The sequence below is a fragment of the Equus quagga genome, chromosome 1 (assembly GCF_021613505.1).
Source record: "Equus quagga isolate Etosha38 chromosome 1, UCLA_HA_Equagga_1.0, whole genome shotgun sequence".
Lineage (NCBI taxonomy): Eukaryota > Metazoa > Chordata > Mammalia > Perissodactyla > Equidae > Equus > Equus quagga.
The window spans coordinates 61,961,052-61,978,126 of record NC_060267.1 but is presented as its reverse complement, the minus strand read 5'-3'; the positions used below and the strand labels follow the sequence as shown (position 1 = coordinate 61,978,126).

Genomic DNA, 17,075 nt, shown 5'->3' with positions numbered 1-17,075 from the left:
CTCCTTCCACAAGCCTTCTGGCTTATATCTATTGAGCTCTAGGTGCATAAAGAGCTGTAGTTATGGACATTACTAATTTCCCACTCTTTCTCTAGAAAGCACATGAGGAGGTTGTGGGCAGGAGATAAATACTTTCTCCCTTTGAAGTTCCACCATCCTTCCTCGTTAGAGAGTATGGTAAGCCTGCAGAGGCTTCTCTCTGCTGAGACTAAGCAATTTGCCAAAACCTGCTCTCCTGCCTCTCAGACGGGGGCAGGAGCTGGGGGAGGAAGAGCCCCGGACTGGAGTCCAGAGTCCTCGATTCTACTACGCTCTCCTGCTGACTGCTGATGAATCACTGTGCCCATCCAGCCTTCACTTTCCTCATCTGTAAAATGAGGATGATCACAACACCTGCCTCAGTGGGTTGGCGGGGGAACCTCAAATGAGACAGGGATGTTGGATGCATGTGTCAGAGGCAATCAAGGTTTTCTCCCCTCTGAGAGACCCTCCTTTCTTTTAAATCTCAGGTGGCCACTGCAAGGTACCCTTGCTGGCAAATAGCCTACATTCTGTGGGGTAAGTGCCATCACGTGATCCATTCGGTCAACCCACATTCCGCGGGCACCGGTAGACTCCTGGTGTGGGCAGGGAGGAGAGAGGTGAGGCAGAAGCAGCCCTGGCCCTTCCTCGAGGGACCTGCAGGAAGGAGGGAGAAGCAACACTCATATAGATCATCATCACCATCTGTCCTGAGCCCACAGGGCGTATACGCTAAGGGTGGTGGTGACCCAGAGGGGGAAGTGACAGTTCACACCCAGGGTAGGGCAAAAATGCTTTCTAGTGGAGTTGACATTTGAACTGCACCTGGCAGGATGAGCAGGTGATGAGCAGGAAGAAAAGGGAAGTCATGCCAGGCAGGAGAAGCAGCATAAGCAAAAGTGCCAGGGCTTCGGTGAGAGGAGGATAGAGGGGGACTGCAAGGAGGGACATGCAGAACTGGATCAGGAGGGGCCTTGAGTGACTGTGGGCTCCCTTGGCCTACAGGCTACCTCATCATCCATGTGGTGCAGAGCCTGTGTGGCCTGGCAATCATGTATGGCCTAGTGTTGCCCATCATCCACAACCAGGGCCTGGAGATGCTCTGAGGACTAGGCATCGGGACGTAAGTGTTGGGGATTTCTGTCATTACCCAGGGCCTGGGGGCTGGTGGGCTCTTGCTGCCCCTCTCCAAAATGCCCCTTCCCTCTGGGCTCTTACCAACCTGTGACACCATGCTCTCAGCTCTGATGCAGGGATGAGCCATCATAGCAACTCACAGGATGGGAGCCTTAGAGTTTACAGGATGGTTCCACTCTCACTGTCCAGCAGGGTCCTCACAATTGTGTGTGGGAAGATATATGTATGTCCATTTTATAGCTGGGAAGATTGAGGTTCAGGGAGGCGAAGTGAGAGATAGGACAGTATAGTGGAAGGAAAGAGGGAATCTGAGCTTTGGTTTTAGATCAGCTCTGAATTTGGGTAGTTGCTTCTCTGAGCCTCAGGCTACCCATATGGAATATGAAGGTGAATGGTGCCATTATTGAGAATTTACTATGCATCTTTTCTCTTAAGAACCCTTTGAGGTTAGGGCTTACATTAGCCCCCTTTTGTCAGACGAGGAAACAGGCACAGAGAGGCTCAGCAGTTTGTCCAAGGAGGGGGAAGAGGCAGGATTGGAGCTGGGCCTCAATCAACATCAAAGCCTCACTTAAGCCCTACACGACACTGGTGCTCAGAGGAGGCACACACGGGATGTGGTACTGTCTGGGGACCTCCCTGCTCTGAGCTCCTTAGTTCCCTCCTCCTCTAGAGCCCCCTGTGAGCCTGGGGCAGAGCCTGCCCTGTCCACTCTCTCATGGCCTCATGAGCTCTTCTCAAAGCCCCATTCCTTTCATGGAGTCCCGTGCTGTTAAACCACTCATCCCAGGTGCCCGCATTCTGGACAAAAGGACATCAATTAAACCCTGGAGTTGTGCTCTGGAGCCAGAAGACCTGACTCTGCAGCTTTGGGAAAGTCATCTCCCCTTTGTGAGCCTCAATTTTCTCATCTGCACAATGAGTGTGAGAATGCTCTGTAAGCAGAAAGCACAAAGCTTGTGCTACTGTTAGTGTGGCGGGCCGTCGGCACCTGTCCCCTCTGTATCACCCGGCATTCGAGAAGGGCTTGGGAGGAGTGGACAAGGCTACCTCAGGATGGTCTCGCCCTGTGTTTCAGCCTCACCATATCCACTGTCCTGGGTCTCACGATGCTTCAGGTATGGATCGCTACCAGCTTCTTCCTGCAACCAAAGATGGGCACAGCCAACACGCAGAAGCCCTTGGCTCTCAACAACAGGTGTGGGCAGAGAAGGGAATGGGCACTGTAGGGCTTTGGCTTCGGCAGTCTCTCGTTCCTTCCTCTCCACCCGTGGCAGGTTCCTGGGCGGACTCTGCACTCTCTGAGGGGGTGAGGGGCAGTGGTTCAGGAGTGGGCTCTGGGGCCAAACTGCCTGGTTCAAATCCTGGCTCCACCCTTTATGAGCTCTGTGACCTCATGTGACCTTACTAAACATCTGTGAACCTCAGCTGCCTCATTTTACACATAACTGTGCATACCCCAAGAGGTGTTCAGAGGATGAAATGTTAAGATATGAACTTAGAACAACAGTGCCTGGCCCATGGTAATCCTTTCCAGTTCATCACTCAAAGCCATTCACTCATGGAGCAAACACATGGGCACTGAGGATAAAGAGATATCCCCACATGACTTCCCTGTGAGCTCCTCACAGTCCACTGGAGCCGACAGACACAGACCCATAGGGACGGTAGACTCCAGAGGGTGTGGGAGGATACTAGAGAAACGCGAGTAATGGAGGAGAGGCAGGAGTATTAACTCAGCTGCTGGTGGACAACTGAGCTGAGCTAAGTAGGTTGGCAGGATTCCTACAGGTAGAAATGAGGAGAGGGCATGGCTGGCAGCTCCCGCTGCATGGATACAGGCAGGAAGCCATGAAAGGCAGGACATGTTGGGAGCAGAGTGAGAATCCAATATGGTGGCAGTGCAATGGCCTCATGGGGTAAGCGCCAGGGAGGAAGCACAAAGTGACAATGACAGAAAGCCCCTCTCAGAGAGGGCCCAGAAATTCAGTATGCAATGTTTGGGCCTTATACCATAGGCAACAGGAAACCATGGGATCAGGTGGTCATTTGGGAAGTTTCATCTGGAGGAACTGGAGCAGTCCCCGCTAGGGGCATGTCACTGTCACAACAGTGCTTTTCCACTGTTATAGCCTCTGCTCTAGCCACAAAACCAGCTGTAGCAACATGAGATTTCTTATTGTACAGGAAACCCCAAAACCCAAGGATTCCATGAAACTTTACAGTCCCCGCTAACGTCTGTCCTGCACTGCGCTCAGTGCCCCCTACACTGCTTCTGAGCCGGTCCTCTCCCCAGTGCTGTGAGGTGGGGACAGTCGGCTCCTGCTTACAGCATGGGGTCACACAGCTAGCAGACAGGAGATGTAGGATTTGACCACAGGTCTGGGCGCGCCCTGAGCCCACCTGCCTAGCCACCTTCCCATACTGAAAGGGTGCTGCCTTCTGCCTGCTTCCGTTTGCAAGAAAGCATTCCACAACTTCAACTACTTTCTGTTCTTCTACAACATGCTGCTGGGCCTGGGCGCCTGCCTCTCCAGGCTGCTCATCAGCTGCATCCTGGGCGCGTGGCTCATCGCCCGCATCGACAGGACCATCATGCAGAGTGGCTGTGAAGGAGCAGACATGGGTGAGTGGCCAGCCCCTGATGGCCAAGCATCTGGCGAGGGCTGGTCTTCACCTTTGTAGAAGCTGCCTGGAGGGCAGGGGTCAGAGGCCACAGTTCACACTCTTCACTTACATTCAGAGCTTATCTTCCCATGGAGGCTACAAAGCTGAGTAGGAAAAACACACTCATTCAGAATGGAGGTCAGGCTATTAAACCCCTCACACGTGACAGACCTCTGAGGTACCATGGCGGGCAGTGAAAGGTAGCGGAATTCTGTCCAAACAGTCAGCAAGTAATTTACGAATGCATGGCCCTCAAAATTTTGAGAAAGAACACATCTCAGAATTACTGGTATTGTTAGTTGGAAACTTATTTAGTTAAGAAAATGGTCTGTTCAGTTGAAATACTCCAAAATCAAAGGCATTTCTGTGTAGCAAAAATGTTTTTTGTTCTATTTCTGGGCTGTGTCCATTCACTCACTCACTCACTCATCAGTCCAGTGAGTTGTCTCCCCTGCACAACTTTTGACATTTTTGGGAGCACTTCCTGAGGGGAGGGGAAAGGAAAGAAGAAAGGAGAAATTTGGGAATTAGGGGACAGGCGTGAGTACAAATTCCTTTTATTTGAGAACCCAAAAGATCCAAACTGTTTGGATGAGGGTTTCCACCACGTTCCTCCGAGCTCAAAGGGCTCCGTGGGCCTGGGGAGGGGAGTCCTCATGTTGGTCACTTGGGGCTTCCATTCTCATTTCTTCTGAGCAGCTCTGTTTGACCAGTTTTGGTTTCAGTTGGACATAGAGTTTGTTGCTATAAAGTAAATACCTGAAAATCTCCAATTTGGCTCAACCTAGTCTCTGACATTTAAGTAAACTGATTCCTGAAGCAGAACTGGTGGCCTAAGGTCCTAGGGAGGCTTAGAGACCCTGTCCCCCAGCCCAGTCCCAGTCCCCAAGGTTCGCTGCCTCCCAGGAGGTCCCATCTGAAAGAGGGAACAATGCCAGCCCCATGAGAGATTTCTCATCCACCCTGGTGCTCCTATAGAAAGAGGCCTACCCACCTGGAAAATTATCCCCATGTCTTCAGACGGTGCATGGAGGTGCTCTGCAGAGCAGAGGATGGTGTATAGTGAGAAGTTCCTGAGGACTCAGCATTCCTGGGGAGGGGAGGAAGGGAGGGGAAGAGAATGAGCTGTGAGGTGGGGAGCTGGAGCCCCGCCTGCTCTAGCTGAGCCTCACCTTGCTGTGCACGCATGTGCCCTGGACCAATGGCTCTGCTCAGGAAGTGAGTTCTTTGCCATCCTCTCCACCTCCACCTCTGAGTGCCCCAAGTCCTCTGGAGCCCCTTGGGGACCCCCAGTGCAATCAGGCAGGTAAAGAGGGCACTGGACATGGTGGGCCTGAAGAGTCTGGAAAGGAGGGACTCACTCTTACTTCTCCCCCAGCTTTAGAATGTATTGTCAAACTTTTAAATTTCACAATTTTGTCATATTATGACTGAGCCTGAACATATTTTCATATATTTAAGGCTATTTATATTTCTTTTTCTGTGAACTGTAGGTTCACGTCTTTTGCCAATTTTTCTGGGTTTTGTTCTTATCCATTTCTAGGAGCTCTTTATATATTGGGGATGTGAGCCCCCTTTGTAATAGGAATTGCAAATATTTATTCCCAGTTTCTCATTTCTTCCTTTGTTTTGTTGGTGTTTGCTGTTTTGCTATGTATTGTTACGATGTCACTTCTTCCCCAACTGATCTATAGATTCACCCAATCATAATAAAGTATCTCAGCAAATATCTGGTAGCCACTGACTATCTAATTTCAAACTTTCCATAGAAATACAAATGGCATAACAACGTTTCAGTTAAGGATGGACCATAGATATGACAGTGGTCCCATATGATAAGTACCACATAGCCTAGGTGTGTAGTAGGCTATACTGCCTGCGTTTGCGTAAGTACATTCTATGATGTTCACACAATGACAAAATTGCCTAAGGATGCATTTCTCAGAACGTATCCCAGTTGTTAAGTGACACATGACTGTATTTATTTCCCAGCTTTATAACTGACATCTAACATTGTATAAGTTTATGGTGTACAATGTGAAGATTTGATACACGTATATATTATGAAATGCTTACACAATAAGGTTAGTTAGCACATCCCTCACCTAATTACCATTTTATTGTTGTTATGGTGAGAACATTAAAGCCCTGTTGTCATAGCAACTTTCAAGTATATGGTACAGTATTGTTAACTATGGTCACCATGCTATACCTTAGATCCCCAGAATGTATTCATCTTATAACTGAACGTGCGTACCCTCTGACCAACACCTCCCCACTTTCCCCACCCCTCAGCCCCTGGGAACCATCATACTAACTGTTTCTATAAGTTTGATGTTTTTAGATTCCACACATAAGTGAAATCATACAGTATTTCATTCAGTCTTTCTCTGACTTATCAAGAGGGCAGTTTTAAGTCGACTAACTAGAAGAATAGTAATGCCGTTTACAGAAATTGGGAAATAAGAAAGAGAGACAGTGAGATTGGATTTTGCACATGTTGAATTAAAGATGTCTCTGGGATGTTCAGGTGTTATGGTTTCCCCTGCTTAAAACTTTTCAAAGGCTTTCTAAGCTTTCAGGATAAAGCCCTCCTCATCAGCCTGTTTACCGCAGCCTGTCACGCCCTGTTGGCCTGGGCTCCCTCCTTTCTGCTCTGTTCCAACCACTCTGGCCTTCTTTCAGTCTTTGTGTGCCCTGCTCCCACTATTTGGGGGACCTCTGAACATTCCTTCCCACCGGATTAGTGCCTATTCATCTGTCAGAGCTCAGCTCAAGGACTGGGTCCTCGGGGAAGTCACTGCTGACGTCCCAGTCCAACTCAAAGCGCTCACACCATCACGTTCTTCTGCTTAGCGCACTTACCTTCGTTATTACATATTCAATAGGATGATTATCTGATCAATGTCAGTTTCCTCTACGAGATTGTTTTTACCCTGCACAGTGCCTGTCTCCACTGCCTAGCACTGTGTCTGGAAGAGAACAGGCACTTAACAAACATTTCCCAATTAATTGTGGAGAAGTCTTTTTGATTTTTTATAATAAAGCCTTAATACACATAATATCTGATGATAGCCACATCTTCTTTCCAGAAACAACTCCTGTATGCACTACAGTGGTGCAAATTCCTACACTGCCTGGGTGCTTGCCCTGCCATTGGTCGTTGCCAAAGAAACCCAATCCATATTTTTTAATTTAAAAACTGACTGATAAGAAAGATTCCCTCTCCTCATTTGTAAAATTAAAGTATACAACTAAGGAATATTTACTTTGAATAAGTAATTGTCTTTTAAAGAGCGGTGGCGAAGGAGATTTATTGAGGAAAGGCTTATTGATCAAATGCAGGAAATCACTTAAGGTATTCATACCTCAGTGGATAATTAATAATAAGCTGTGATTAAAAAGTCCTTTTTATCCCTGATTGCAAATATTGGTTAAATTATGGTACAGTGGAAGACCAAACAATATGAAAAATATTTAGGTAGAAGCCTATATATCAATATGGAAAGATATTCAAAATATATGAACATATTAATGAAAAAAGCATCACAAAAATGCTCATGTTATGACCTAATTTTTGTAAGAAAGAATGCATATATATTTTTTCCATCTTTTTGTTGACCTTTATTTTCTAACTTTTTTACATTGCACATTAATTACATAATTAAACATCCTAGGGTTGGCAACCTGGTGACTTGCTTTAGTTCTGGATCTGCTGTGACCTGGAACATGTTGCTTTGCTGCTTTGGGTGTCAGTTCCCTATGTGTTAATGAGTGTGCCTGGAGTATGTAGTCTAAGCATTCAGAATGCTCATTTAGAATGCTCTTTTCATATTCTTTTAAAAGTCCATGTGACCTAATGAGGGTATGCAGCCTGGGTCGGGGTGGGGCTCGGGGTAGAGAGGACACCCCTAGAGCTTTTGCTGAGGCTGTGGACCCGGGAGTTCTTGAAGAGGCTGGGCCTGTAGTCCCCAGAGGCTGCCCACATGCCTCCAGAGCACCAGCTCTGTTAGGTGGGAAAACAAGTCCACAACTTAACAGTGAGAGGAACAGGCACACCAAGAGGGAGAATGCAAACCCGACACACAACGCTTCATTGCCCACCTTCCTCACGATCGATTACTATTTCCAAGGCCACAGCGTTTTCCTCAGAAACCTTCCATGGTACGTTTTTCAAAGTTTTTGACTGTGACCCATAGTAAGAAACAGAGTTTACAATGTGACCCTGTACACAGAGCTATAAACATTTGTTCATAGATCTATAACTGAACTCAATGTTTTGGGAAAGAATTCTACTTTTACTACAAGTGATGCTCCCTGGTATTTCCTATCCTCTCTCTCCTATTTCATTAGAACAATCCTGACAGTGACACGCTCAAATGATTTCAGGACTTCCTAGTGGGTCTGGACCTGCAATTTGAAAAACACAGGCTTAGGATCATTTTACATTTTTGCTTAGAGAACTGCATTTTGTCTTTTGATTTAAAGATGGTTACCTCTAAAGGACAAGGACAGCATTGTGGGGTATAAGGTAAGCTTTCCCCTTGACTGGAGTGATGCAAGGACAGAATTCTCAAGCTTCTCTTAGAGTCTGTGTGGTTGGAAGGTCTAGCAGAGATGGACAGCTACTAATATACCTTTCTCTATACGAGAGGCTGATCCTCTTTGACCTGCAGGCATATGTAAGAAAATATTTAGTGGAGCATTCTTTTACAGTGATAAAAGGTGGAAATAACCTCAATAGGAGAATTATTGAATAACTTGTGATATATTCATGCTATAAAAATAAAAAGAGAAAAAAACTGTTTCAGTCCAATAGGAACACAAAGATCAGTGCAATGATTCTCCTCAGGCGGATCCTGGGGCAGCTGGAGGTATGTATCAGAACTCCAAGAGGAGAAGAGAAATAGTGAACTAGAAAAGCACATCAATTATAATATATACTTATATTTGGAAAGCAAATATTATAAGCCATCACCTTTTTTTTTTGGCAACATAGACTACAAAATAGCACAGTTTGACAGTATCCTTGTGGTTCCTAGAGATATACAGAAGGTGCTAGTTCTCCAAACAGTTGGGGCACCCCCCTCCCACAACGTGTATTAGAAGTTTTAGGGAGCAAGCCTAAGACACTTTCGTTTACCAGCAAGAAGGCATGAGATGGGAAAAAAAAGTTGAAGAACACTTATTTGGAGACCTGGAATAACCACACAAAGTTCACTTTTTCAAGAAAGATTCATTGAAGGAAAATCAGCGGTATGCATTTGGTTCTTACTGGCTTGTTCAGATAATGTAGTAAGAGTCCTGAACAAAGGCCAGCCAATTAGGAGGGTTACTCTGCAAGGGAACTGACTCATTAATAGTGTATTAGCAAAGTAACCACAGGCATCCCAAAACACACTGTAGTCCTGCCACAACCATTAGTCTCTGCAAGGATAACAAGAATCACTGTTAAGCTATCTTAGTTGTTAGTCGTGTCACTGCAATGGTTTTGGGAGTTTATCCTTAAAGGAAGTTCAGTGAAGACTGAAGATGACATCCACCAGCAAAACAAAGAAACACAAACAAACAAAAAACCACTTTCTAGTCCTGACCGCAGGATCTTAGAGTATTGCTTATCCTTTTACTTGAGATGGTTCAATTTTCTGGAGCACTTTATGCCCATAAGGGCAGAAAAATGTAGAAAAGAACCATTAAAAAGAAACTATCAAAATCTGAAGAAGACCCCAAGTCATTTTGAATCAACATGGCTTTGATTTTGAGATAAACTGTGAGGACACAACAGAATTAGGCTTCGAGAGGGAGGCTAAAACCCTTAATGGAGAGGATCAAACCTGGATACAAAAGACAGCTTGATTAAAAGCAAGTGTGCTGAATTATCCAGAATGTGCACCTGGGATGTATGAGAAAGTAACAAAACCAACTCTAATTTCTAGAGAAACAGGTGGTAGTGATTAGCGATGGGTAAAAACAAGTGCCTGGTGAGAAAAACCTGGCCTCTCCTGTGCTGGGAGAATTCCCAGGAAGAAGAGTGAGTTAAAAGGAAATCAAGATGCAAAGATCCCACAAATGATACCTAATGACTACTTCTTTGGCTGGTAGGTGGAATTGGGGTTTTCTCCCTCCCTAACAAGGATGAACGAGGGATAAAAAGACATTGTCCCAAGAATGATGTGACTGTCAGAGAATTTGCGGCGTCTAGGGAAAACTTGGAAAAAAACCTCAGAGGGCAGGAGCAGGTGGTGGTGAATAACAGAGGGTCAAGAATGTAGAATAGGGCCGTGTGACTATATGATCTGGAGGAAATGAAAAGATGACAACCTGAATCTTTCTTCGGGTAAGAGAAGCCTGTCTAGATGTGTTTGTCAGGCAGAACGACATATGTGGGCAGCTTGGAATGTGTGTGTGCAAGACACACCCATCCTCTGCAGAGAACATGCTCACAACGCAGAGCGATTATTATAAGGGCAAAGCTGTGGGAGTAGGAGGAGGGGGGGTTGCTCCACAGCAGCAGTTGCTGGAGAAATAAGGAAGTGGGAAGGCAGCTAGGGAACCTCTTCCCAAGCTCTCTATAAAGATTCACAGCTGCGATGAGCACGGGGCACCCCTCCTAATAGGCAGGAGTCTCCTCATTCGGCATGCTAAAGGTAAAGTACATTTACTTGCTTTCATCTGATTCTTGATGTGCGAATGGCAGCTGTTCCTAAAAGGCTCCAAAGCAACTGAAAGTGACTGCTTGGAGGTTATGAGGGCTTCCCTAGGCAGGAACAAGGCAAAGAAAACCTCCGAGTTGGGGGACAGAGGAAAACAACCAGAGAGTGGGTTGGGCAGGTAGAAAAAGGAATCCCAGTATTTCACTGAGATGAAGAGGGAGAAAAATCTAGATGGTTCCCACTGCCTCCCACAGAGCATGTGTTCTATAAACCTTTGTTGAAGGAACGTTGCAGAGTGACTGGGCAACATAAAAGGTTTATTTGAGACCGTGGTGTCCATACTCTTTTTTCTTCCTCAAAGTTGGCCAGAGACTGATTGGACCAAATGTTCAGAACTCATTTCTAGACACTACACGGTCACCAGCTCATCTCATCACATCTACTCTGCTTCCCCGAGGTGGACCCTGACTGTTAATTCAGGGTCAACAGGGGTGAGAACAGGTAAGCACACAGCAGTTAGGAGTGATTTCTGTGACCACAGGGGAGAGCTACAGAATTCTGGAATTTAGCTAGTTTCCACAACCACAATCATAAGAAAAGAGAGACTAACATTACCAAAGTCAACGTCCCCTGCATTTTTGTATGTCCTGGGGCACTGTGGCCTGGCCCACAGGAGGACAGCTGCCCCAAGGGCATGTGTAGGAAGCCTGAAAATGTCTCCTCCCTCCTGGGTTTGGGCTGGAGAAATTGAGGACAAGCAGCATCTGCACATAAGGGTGAAAAATTTCAAGGTGGTTGACAACTGGCTCCACGAGGCACCTGCCTGAAAGACTGTCTGAGAGCCTCAGGGAAAGCCACATACCTAATGAAGGTGACCAGCCACAAGGGTATGGAAAACCAGCAGAACCAGGGTGTAAAAAATGCAGAATGCACAGCATAGACCCTAAGCTCACTGCGCCCATCAACATCCATCTCGAGACTTGAAACAAAAACCCTCAAAAAGAGACTCCTTACCCTCTGCTGGTCTTTGAGAAATTCAAGCCAGAAATGGTCTAGCTGTTCTCCAGGGCCTGGGTGTCCTTCAGGACTCCAGTTCTGCACCGCAGTGCTCGTGGAGCCTGTTCCCCGTCAGTTCCGCTGTCTGGCCGTAGCCTACAGACTCCTTTTCGCTTTTATGTCTACAGACCCTGAAGGGGTCTACCTGATGCCTCCCTGTCTTCCTCCATTCTCCCATTTATCCAGCACAGCAGCACCGGCTTCTGTCAGCCCAGAAAGACATAGTCACCCCAACTGCACAGAGCTCTTCTGGGGTTTCTAAGGAGCAGAAGGGCTACTAAAGACTGAGAAAAACCGTCTTCCCGGAGTCAGCTCAAGAGATTGAGGCGTGAGGAAGGTGCTGCTGTTGTTTAATATTTCCTGGAAGCTCACGAAGTTCAAATCTACATGAGGACAAAACTATGGTCTGATCTTTAGCCTCAGAGGCCCTGGGATGAATCTTCATGGAAAGCTACAGCGCCGACTTCCCACAGAAGCAGAGCAACGGTTAAGGAACATCACACCACCAGTGATCAGCTGGTGTGATCGCACTGAGCAAGCAGAGCTTGTCAGCAAGATGGAGAGGCGCCCCTGTTCTCTGCTCTGGGCCCTGGAAGCACCGATTCAGTCCCATTTGATGCAGCTATTACACTGTCACCATCTCAACTTGACTTGTTGATTCTACAAATATTTGCTGAATGCGGGCTACTGTGTAAAGGCACAAATCAGGCACTGAATAACTGCTGGTAGAATGAACAAACGGAACCTCACTCAGCCTGTGAGAATGCAGTGTGAGTACGTGTTTGTGTAGGGGGCATAAGTATAGGATTAAAAAAAAGGTGTTGGGGCCGGCCCGGTAGCGAATGGGTTAAGTTCACGCACTCCATTTTGGCAGCTCAGGGTTTGCCGGTTCGGATCCCCGGCGCAGACCTACACACCACTTGTCAAGCCATGCTGCAGCAGGTGTGCCACATATAAAACGGAGGAAGACGGGCACGGATGTTAGCTCAGGGCTAATCTTCCTGAAAAGAAAAAAAAGGTGTTGCTTGAGCTAAATTTTGAAATATGAGTGGGAGTTAATCCAGTGAATAAGAAAAAAAAAAAAAAAGCATCCAAGCAGAGGTAAAAGCACATGCCAAGGCACGAAGCCTTCTGGGGATCCGTTGTGGCTTAGGGAGTATGAAGCCAGCCGGGTGCTGGGTAGAAACAGGCAGGGAAACCTGTTTTCACGTAAGAATCCGCCCAAGGAATCAGTGTGAGATGGATGCTAAAAATATTTGTTTAGAAGGGAATATGTATTTGGATTTCAAGGGGAAAAAAACCCCAGAGAATTGGATTTTCTGAGGCCAGGTAGCAGGACAGCCCTGAGAAGTCCCAGGGCTGACCAGCAAGTACACTGCTTGGCCTTTGGACCAACAGGAAACGCTCCTCCACAGCCTAAGAGCTGGGAGGTGGTGACTGTAGTGAATCCCCAGGGCTTTCCCAGGGAGACCCGTAAACCTGATGCTGTTTAGTGCCCTCCAGAGGATTCTGACTCCTAGCGACCCTGTGGACAGCAGAGCGGAACCATGCACGGATTTGTGCACCATCCTCTCACCTTCCGCTACATCAGACAATGCTCTGCTGCTATTCACAGGGTTTTCATGGCCAAGTTTTTTGGAGGCGGCTGACCCAGTCCTTCTTCCTAGTCTGTCTTAATCTGGAAGCTCTGCTGAAACCTGCCCACAGTGAGTGACCCTGCTGGCATCGGAAATCCCAGTGGCATAGCTTTCAGCATCACAATAACACACAGCCTCCCAAGTATGACAACCTACAGACAAGGGGTGTGGTTCCCTGACCGGAAGCTAATCTGGGCTGTGGCGATGAGAGTGCCAAGCCAACCTACACGCTGTTGTTTTAGTGAGAAGACCCCAGTAAGATGAAACATTTCTCAAAACTAAATAGAGATCACCTATGTAAAAGGACTTTCTACACTGTCACGTGATATCCAAATACAAGGTACTGTCATCCCTATCATAGGAAGCCAGGAGTGTGGCCAGTTCACTCGAAGCATATGGGCAAAAGCAATTTTGGCAGGGCAACGGCAGGGGGATTGAGAATGTGGCTGCCCGAAGCAGCACAGGACAGCAGTTGTGTTTCAGTGATGCCTGGGAAGAGGCACACTCTACACTGATCCCTGTAGATACTATGTAAAGCTGTAATTTTCCCCTTTCTTTTCTAACTCTTTATAGTAAATGATTAGAGAAATGCAGACTGATTCTATGTGAACTCCTCAAGGGCAAGGGCCCTTATATTTACCTAGCACAGCACCTGGCAAGTAGGCAGCACTTAGTAAATGTATGTGGGTCCCTGAGGCGACTGCTGAAAAGGGAGGAAGGATTGAGGGGGATGTTATAATGGAAAAAATAACCACGTCTCCAGCCGTACACTGATGTCTTGGTTTCTTGGTCCAAAGCTGGTAAGCAAGTCGTGTCAGAAGTTGGTCATTAAGATTGAAGGGTGGAGTGGATAACGATATCCCTATGAGAAAAGAGTAAGTCACTTTGGGAAATGAAGATAGCAGAAACCAAGAGCTCTGCTGGAAAAGAGCATGGGGGGCTGGAAGATAATAGATTCTGTAGCTAAAGAGAAAGGAAACTATTTGTATAAATATGATCCTCTTAGGAACAGGTGTACTGGAAAAAAATACAGGGAGTGAGGGAAATGGGCCAGGGAAGGTCCTACCATTCATGCTCCAGGAAAAAGAACCACTGTCAAAAACATGGCAAAAGCAGGGGGAAGAAAACCCTAGGAACGTGGTCAGAGAAGACGCGGAAGATTAAAGGGTGAAAAACCCACACACATTTTTGTATACTCTAGTGAAACTGGGTGAGCCATCTCTGCCCTTTTATCTCCCTTTGGAGGGAGTGTTGTTGTTTTGAGGAGATTAAGGCCACCTGGTGACATCCTTCACATCCATCCTGAGTGATTTGATTTGCACTTACATTGTGATTAGGGGAGAGTTAATATTCTTAGGATTTTTGTAATCTTAATGTTTACCCAATGCTGGACATCAAGGAGGCGATATCCAAGGTCTAATATTTGGGGAGCACCTGGAGCCATTCAGCAATTTTTCCAGGGTTATCAGTGGGTGTGACACCAAGAGCCCTCAGTGAAAAGACCAGTTTAGGAATAAAATCCCAATGACAAATCTCTGAATTGGAGCAAAGATCATATTTGCAGCCTTGCTCCTTCTGATTTTCTTTAGAAAAAATATATATCCCTGTTTATGTTAGTGTGTTAGGCTGATGAGAGGGGTTTGAACTGAAAGGGGACTATAAACAGCTCTGTAATGGGGAGGTGCTTAACCCATTTACACCTCGGAATTTACTCCACTGAGCTGTGCATGAGGTGCCACAGGCATGCTTCAGGCCGCCATGGAGTTAAAAAGAAAAGCTAGCAATTGGTAAAGCAGGTTCTTGTGTTTTCTCACCAGCCTGATCTCTCTTCTCTGTAAGCCCAGGAGCCCAAGGAAGCCACTTCTACTGACGGAGGATGTCACTAGGTTTGGCAGTGTGGAAGGGAGGCAGGGGAACAGGGAAGCTCTCCCAGAATGGCTCTGTGGTGAATTCCATCGCTTAGCTCCCTCACCACTCCATTTTTGGACAAGAAACCAGAGTCTATCCTTGGGCCCCAATTTGCACCCGTGGGAATGGGGTGGAATGACCTGTTACCACAGCCGAGGGGACGAGATGAGGGTGCATTACTGTGTCAGGCGCACACCTTTGTGCTCCCCAGACAACGGACTCCCAATAAGCCTTCCTTGGCTCTGCACCTTTCCCGCTCTCCTCCTCCTCGTTCAGAAGCACTGCTGGGCAAAAGCGTCCTGGGTGGTGTCTGTGGACCAGTGTCTGCTGGTGCACGTAGTCAGACCGCCACAAAGACACTGTGCGTCATGCTTCCTCAGTGACCCTGTCTCCTTCCTCTTTCTCACGGATTCTGTCTCAGAACACCCCATCCTCTCAAGGGTCCCTTTAGTTCTCCAGAGCACATCCTGTCAGAGAGCACACCCAGAGGCCTCTCCGAGGCCCAGTTAAGTCCAGAGCCACCCGGAGGCATCGTCACAGGGGGGCTGCCAGTGGAGGAAGCCACACTCCGAAATCGGGGGATTCAGTGGAAACCAGTTCCTGCAGCAGTTTCGTCCCTAAACTGTCCTCATCCACCCATTTAATCACCACATTTCCTGAGCACATACTATTGCAAAGCCCTGTGCTTGGGATCTCAGTGCGACTTAAACGTTTATACACTCCTGCTTCTGCCTCTCCTTGACACTTTTTCCCCAAAAATCTTCCAAACACAGATTTCATGGCTCCAGGCTGCTAAACCTCTCAGAGTCTCAAGCCTGATGTTCAAAAGGGGATAAAGTCCTGAGGCTGCTGTGAGGATGGCATGAGATGTTCCACATCCCGGCACGGGACCCGGCCCACCGCGCGCAGTCACCCTACCTACCCTTCCCCGCTCCCGAGGACTTTCCCGACAGGACCTGCCCGTCACTACTCCGCCTGCCCTCGCCGCCGTCCTCCGGAAGGTCAGGCCGGGGCTCAGCCTCCTTCCCTCCCTCAGAGGCCTCATGGGCCATCCCTGTGCGCTGGGCTCTCACGCCAGCTCCTGCCTCCGCTGAAACCCGGCTTGGGGCCAACGGGCCACCACGGAGGATCAGCATCCTAACAGAGGGGGCGACGCACAAGGGCAGCAGCCCACAGGGCCGCCGCCTCTCGACCACGCTGGAGGGACGTGGTCAGGGCGCGCTGAGCCCCGAGAGAGGTCAAGGCCAAGCAAGTCCTCCGGGCGCTGGGAAGCTACTCCCGGCCGGGCCCCAGGGCAGGGTCCTCTCCTCCGGGCAGAGCTTCCTTCCCGGCGGCCCCAGGGCACGGTCTCGGCCCCACGCAGGCGCCCGCGGCTGCCCTCTGCTCCCGAGCGGCTGTCCACCCAGCCCGCCCCGAGACGCGCCGCCTCCCGGAGGGGCTCCGACGGCCTCTCCGGGGACCGGGCGCTGCCCGCTCGGCCTCCGCCAGCACGGGGAGCGGGCGCCCCGGGAGTGTCCGCTCACACGGGGTCTGCTGGGGCCGGCCGCCCCCGCCTCCGGGACTCTCCGGGGCAGAGGCGGGGACCCTCGGGGTCCCTCCGCTCGCACACCGACCCCTGGGGGCGGCGCCACCCCACGCCTGAGAGCCCCCGGAGCGCTGTCCGCGGCCCGCAGGCCGGCCACCCGGGGTGCCCGCCGGGGCCCCGCCGCCCCGCCCCCGCCCCCGTCCCCGTCCCCGCCCCTGTCCCCGCTTACCGGGCCCGTCAGGCTGCGGGACGCGCTCCGGGGCTGGCGGCCTCCACCCCGCGGGCCCCGCGCCGCTCGGGTCCGCTCGGGAGCCGGCACGCCGGGCTGAGGAAGGCGGTGGCGCGGGCGGAGCCTCGAGCTGAGGGAGGCGGCGGCGCGCGCCTACCGTCCCGCCCCGCCGCGCGGCTCCGCGCATGCGCCCGTGCCCGCCCTCTGGCGCCTCGAGGCGGGGCCCTAGCGCCGCAGGCGCG

At 49.1% G+C, this 17,075-nt stretch overlaps 1 protein-coding gene and 1 long non-coding RNA gene across 2 annotated transcripts in view; one reads left to right on the top strand and one right to left on the bottom strand.

Moving 5' to 3' along the window:
- LOC124242359 (uncharacterized) overlaps positions 1-16,973 on the bottom strand; it is a 19,552-nt gene extending 2,579 nt beyond the window's left edge. Inside the window, exons 1-4 of the long non-coding RNA XR_006889429.1 lie at positions 16,834-16,973; positions 4,820-4,915; positions 2,243-2,459; positions 549-678 (exon numbers count right to left, since the gene is read on the bottom strand). This is a non-coding gene — a long non-coding RNA (uncharacterized LOC124242359). The remainder of the gene's footprint in view (positions 1-548; positions 679-2,242; positions 2,460-4,819; positions 4,916-16,833) is intronic.
- LOC124242345 (stimulated by retinoic acid gene 6 protein-like) lies at positions 2,233-4,306 on the top strand. Its single transcript, XM_046667306.1, has 2 exons — positions 2,233-2,356; positions 3,621-4,306. Exons 1-2 carry the CDS (start codon positions 2,268-2,270, stop codon positions 3,841-3,843), a joined length of 312 nt encoding a protein of 103 aa, XP_046523262.1. The 5' UTR covers positions 2,233-2,267; the 3' UTR covers positions 3,844-4,306.
- Positions 16,974-17,075: the final 102 nt, after the last annotated feature.